At 43.2% G+C, this 5,000-nt stretch overlaps 1 protein-coding gene across 2 annotated transcripts in view; it reads left to right on the top strand.

Moving 5' to 3' along the window:
- Positions 1-1,249: 1,249 nt before the first annotated feature.
- LOC122256906 (facilitated trehalose transporter Tret1) overlaps positions 1,250-5,000 on the top strand; it is a 4,802-nt gene continuing 1,051 nt past the window's right edge. The window contains exons 1-5 of one of the 2 annotated variants that reach the window (XM_043021883.2): positions 1,250-1,491; positions 2,635-2,708; positions 3,286-3,418; positions 3,777-3,952; positions 4,219-5,000. The exon at positions 4,219-5,000 is cut by the window's right edge and continues 1,051 nt beyond it. In XM_043021883.2, coding sequence (XP_042877817.2) covers positions 3,310-3,418; positions 3,777-3,952; positions 4,219-5,000 — 1,067 coding nt within the window. In that variant the 5' untranslated portion in view covers positions 1,250-1,491; positions 2,635-2,708; positions 3,286-3,309. The remainder of the gene's footprint in view (positions 1,492-2,634; positions 2,709-3,285; positions 3,419-3,776; positions 3,953-4,218) is intronic. The other variant, XM_043021881.2, reaches the window with a different exon arrangement.

The following is a 5,000-nucleotide window of genomic DNA, read 5'->3' as shown; positions in this document are numbered from 1 at the left end:
CTCTCCTCTCTCCTCTCTCTCTCCTCTCTCTCTCTCTCTCTCTCTCATTTTCTCTCCCCTCTTCTCCCCTCTCTCTCTCTCTCTCTCTCTCTCTCTCTCCTCTCTCTCCTCTCTCTCCTCTCTCTCCTCCCCTCTCTCTCCTCCTCTCTCCTCTCTCTCTCTCTCTCTCTCTTTTATTTCTTCTCTCTCTCCCTCTCTCTCTCTCTCTCTCCTCTCTCTCCCCTCCCCCCCCTCTCTCTCTCTCTCTCTCTCCTTCCCTCTCTATCCCTCCCCCTCCCCCTCCCCCTCTCCCACACATACAAAGACACATATTCCTCAAGCAAACAGCCGGCAAGACCCGCTCTGCCCATGAGAACCCTCGCTAAGTGCCATGAGTCCTTCCCAAAGAAAGCGCCTCTCTCAATTGCTTGACTTCCAACTAGATCTTTCTCGTCTCCTTCTTACCCCTTTAGCATATCCATCCGCCAAGTCGGTCTTAGGAAAGGTTAGGTTATTATGTCATTTCCTCGTCTTGCATGACCTACACGTGTGCAAGGGGTGTAAGTGTTTGTATGTGCGTGTGTGTGTGTGGGGTGTGTGTGTGTGTGTAAGGGATGTGTTTTTTTCTCCTTCTTCTAATTTTTTCTTTGATTTCGTTTTTTTCTGTAATGTTAGGGACTTTTTGTGCGTTTTTTGTGGCGGTTTATCAATGTTGTTTTTATTATGGATGCGTTGAGTCACTATTGCTTGAAAGCGTTATTGTTTGGGTATCTAATTAATTGATGTTTTCTAATCCTGCTTTGCTAAAAACTCTCTTTAAAAAAACGAAAGTTAGAGATATTGACTTGATCTGTTCTATTACAGAACCCACGAGATTTACCACGTGACTATTATATATATGATTATTTTTGTTTAATTTTCTTCTTGCAAAGGCAACATCTTTTGCAAAGTGAATTTTTAAAAACTACAACATACTAATACTAGTTAAACGAATGGATCATAAATCTTCGGTAATACCCTTATATTTTCAACACACGCCACACAGATGCAATCTTTATTTCCATAATTGCTAGGAACAATTGCACAACAATACAATGCGTAGTTAAAGAAACACGTAAGTCCTTAGATACCGGAACTCTAAAAACAGAAGACTTAACAGGAAGAGCAGGAAAAAAGAAAGAGAAAAAAGTACCACTGTTGACAGTTGCAAAGGCTGGCACCACACACAGCAAGAACCGTATATAAGGGACTGACTCTCGTTGCCTTACCCACTCCCGCCTCGAGCTCCCTTCTCTACCACTGAGGCTCGCAAATCAAATTATCATTTTTTTTGTTCTTTTTTTCAAATATCAGTTCAGTTCAGTCGCCGCAAGTGAAGTGGAGGTGAAATAATTCTGGGGGATTGCTTTGAAAGTTCTTTTTTCTTAAAGGAGGTTTGCTTCGTTCCTGATAAATCCTCAAGACCCGAGTCTCCTGTCGGAAATGAGAATGTGGTCCCCAGAGCACAAGCAGGTGGGTGTCTGTGAGAGTAACAGTGAAATTGTCTGTAGTGTCTATGGGCATGCATATTGTGTAAGATAATATTGGAAGATAACAAATAACGATTTTCTTGTCTGTTTAGGTTTTTTGTTTTCATCACGCTTGCAACTTTTAACTGTCTTGTGATTTGATTTTTTTTTAATAATCAATTTTCGATTCCCAAATTTTGGAAAACCCCTACGTTTGCTTTTGCCTTTTTCTTAATATCGTATGCAAATATACCTTGCCTGCAAAGGTATATAATAGTGTGTATAGTAGTGTCAGAAGCCCCGAGCTGGGAAATGAGCATGTTTAATCATTGCATGAAGGGAATAACAGATTGTTGATACTGACAAAAAAGGATTTAAGATTTTCTAAAACGAGAACTAGATTTTAGTGAAGTATGACTTTGAATGTATAACTTTGTTTGCATGTATGACTTTGTGTATGAATGATCATAATCATACGTGCGGCGTGGCAGAGAAACCCACTATAGTGTGGTGCCTAGTGCGGTTCTCTAACATATTGTTTAAGACATATATCTGTGCATGTATCTATGCATGCCTGCATGCATGGGAATGTATGGATATGAGTATAAAATATGCACGCATGTATAAATATGTGGTGGGGTAAGTGGATATTTAAGTTTATATGAATCAACTCTGCATGTTTGTATACAAGTATGATATATTTCCGTATTTAAGCTGATTGGCCTAAAATTGTTGATTCTAAATCATTTGAAAGACCTTCACATTACCTGAATTCACCTTCGCCACTGAATGGTTAATTGCACCACCTCTTCTTTACCAAGTTGGTGGAAATGGTTCTCCAAATAAGCGAGAATCACAGTCCATGATAATGAGTGGACTGAGTGTTCAGTGCATAAAAAATAAGAAAGAAGTAAAAAATAAAAAAGTGCTAAAAAAGAAAAAGAAAAGATAGATATAATATATATATATATATATATATATATATATATATATATATATATATATATATATATATATATAAATCAAAGCCTAAAAAAAAAAAAAAAAAAAAAAAAAAAAAAAAAAAAAAAAAAACGTGAGCGAATGTGAGGAGCAAATGGATAGCCTCATAAACTGGGGATTAGTACAGCTGATGATGACTTTCTAGTTTCAGTGGGTCGTGCACCTAGCGGTTCCAGCAAGCAGAACTGGTGCCCGTTTCCGGTTCTGTTCTCAGCTACAGTATGTAACATGGTGACGGGTGATCGTGCATCCCGTAACAAAGAGAGGTTTCTCTAATATTTATTGCTCTTCATCCTTGTATTCTTTCTCACGTTTCGTTCCTTGCTCTTTCATGTCAATGTTCAATCTTCCTTTTTTATTATTTTGTTCTTTCATCTTGAAACTTTGACTTTGATCATTTCTTGATGATGATGATGATGATCTTAAGAGTCAATGCACGAGCTTTTGTTGTTTGCTTGTGTATGCTTTGATACATACATACACGGATACACGTGGTTATACATATGCTCTTGGATACATGGGCACAAACACACACAGAGTAAATGTATGAATATGGAGACAAATACACACTCTTCTGTAAACCTGCACGTATGGCGACACATACCCATAAAACCTCCAAAAACAAGCAAATATAAACACATGCACTCAAACATACACGTAGAACATACAAATACAAATACTCAAACACATCACGCACATAGGAACACAAACCTCACATACACACATATACACTATGTATAACACGCATATACCAATTACACTGCAGCGTTTACTAACTTCCATCTGTTCACGATAGCTGTCATCAGCGGTGGGCGTGGCTATGGTGGGCGTTGTCCTCGGAGTCGTTATCGCCTTCCCAGCGCTCGCCCTCGATGCTTGGCGCCTCGAGGGGGACGTCACACTCAGCGAAGTGGAAGCCGGATGGTTCGGTGGGTAGCAGACTGAAGTTGATTGGGATTTTTATGTGGTGTTTGATAAGGATTCGGGACTAGGGACTAGGTGATTAGTTAAAGGTCTTGTCATATTTTAAGAGAGAGATCAAAAAGCCCTATATCAAAATGAACACGACTTAAAAGAACACCACGTAAAATTAAGAACACACACACAAACAAACACACTAACACACACACACAAACAAACAAACACACTAACACACACAACAAACAAACACACTAACACAAACAAACAAACACACTAACACACACACACATTTTTATTCTTTTGGCACACACACATACAATACAATTCAGCTCTTTCTTAACTAACTCTCCCGCTTTCTCGAGACAGTCAGCGTGGCTCAGACAGTATCGGTGGCAGGATCTATCATTGGAGGATACTTGAACGATGTCCTCGGTCCTAGGAGGCTCTTGTTGGCTGTCCTGCCTCTTCTTGCTAGCACTTGGCCGGTTCTCCTGACCTGCGTGCACAACCTGCCTCTTCTCTTGACGGTCAGAGTCCTTCAGGTGAGTGTTGCACTGAGGTTTTTCTTCTGTTTTCCTCTTTTATGTGTATTTTTTGTGTGTTTCGCTTTTTTGCATTTGTTTATATCCTCTTATAATTTACTTATGTGTAATACTATAGCAATAAGATATGATAAACTGAAAAATGATCATTAACAGTATATTACCAAGCTGACATTTAATTATTCATATCAGATCGTTATACCCTTCAAATGGCATAGTTACTCTTTATATTGTAAGTTTATTGTTTCACACTGAATATTTCTCAGGGCCTGATGTGTTCCGCGGCCACCGTGAGCGTCTACATCTACCCATGCGAGGTGATTGAGGCGCGTCGACGCGGCGCCGTCGGGGTGCTCCCGGACACAGCCTTCTCCCTCGGCTTCATGCTCACGTACTTCCTGTCCGCCATCCTGCACTGGTCGACCGTCATCCTCATCATGCCGCTGTTCTTCCTTCCCTGCGTCGTGGTCGTGTTCCTGGTGCCGGAGTCGCCGTCGTGGCTGATGCAGCGCGGGAGGCCGGAGGAGGCGAAGGCCATCCTGCTGCAACTCCGGGCGCCAGACGTCAACGTGGAGAAGGAGGTCCTGGGCATGGGTCCTCTGGACGAGTGCGGGCGGTCCTCCGCGTCCGTGGTGAGGCAGCCTCGCCTCCTGCTGCCGGTCCTCGCCTCCATCGTCCTCATGGTGCTCAAGGAGGCCACGGGGCAGATCGTCGTCGTCCTCTTCGTCGTCCACATCTTCCGCAAGGTCAACGTGGGGATCCTTCCGCACGTGAGCTCGCTGCTGGTGGGCTCCGCCCGCCTCGTCGCCAACATCGCCTGCTCCTTCCTCATGGGCCGCCTACCGCGCCGGACCCTCCTGATCTCTGCCTCTCTGGCGGCTAGTGTTGCCATTGCCATCCTCGGAGACTACTTCTTCCGGCAGGACTCGCAAGTGTGGCCGCAGTGGGTCCCCTTGGCCTGCCTGAGCGTGTTTGTGGTGGCCTACGGCGCTGGCATAGGCCCTGTGACCTGCCTGATGGCAACCGAGCTCTTGCCCGGCGCGGTGAG

This window comes from Penaeus japonicus, unplaced genomic scaffold, assembly GCF_977035675.1.
Source record: "Penaeus japonicus unplaced genomic scaffold, GWHDUDI00000001_assembly GWHDUDI00000003, whole genome shotgun sequence".
Taxonomy (NCBI): Eukaryota; Metazoa; Arthropoda; class Malacostraca; order Decapoda; family Penaeidae; genus Penaeus; species Penaeus japonicus.
Note: the sequence above shows the minus strand (reverse complement) of the source record. Positions and strands in the feature narration are given on the sequence as shown.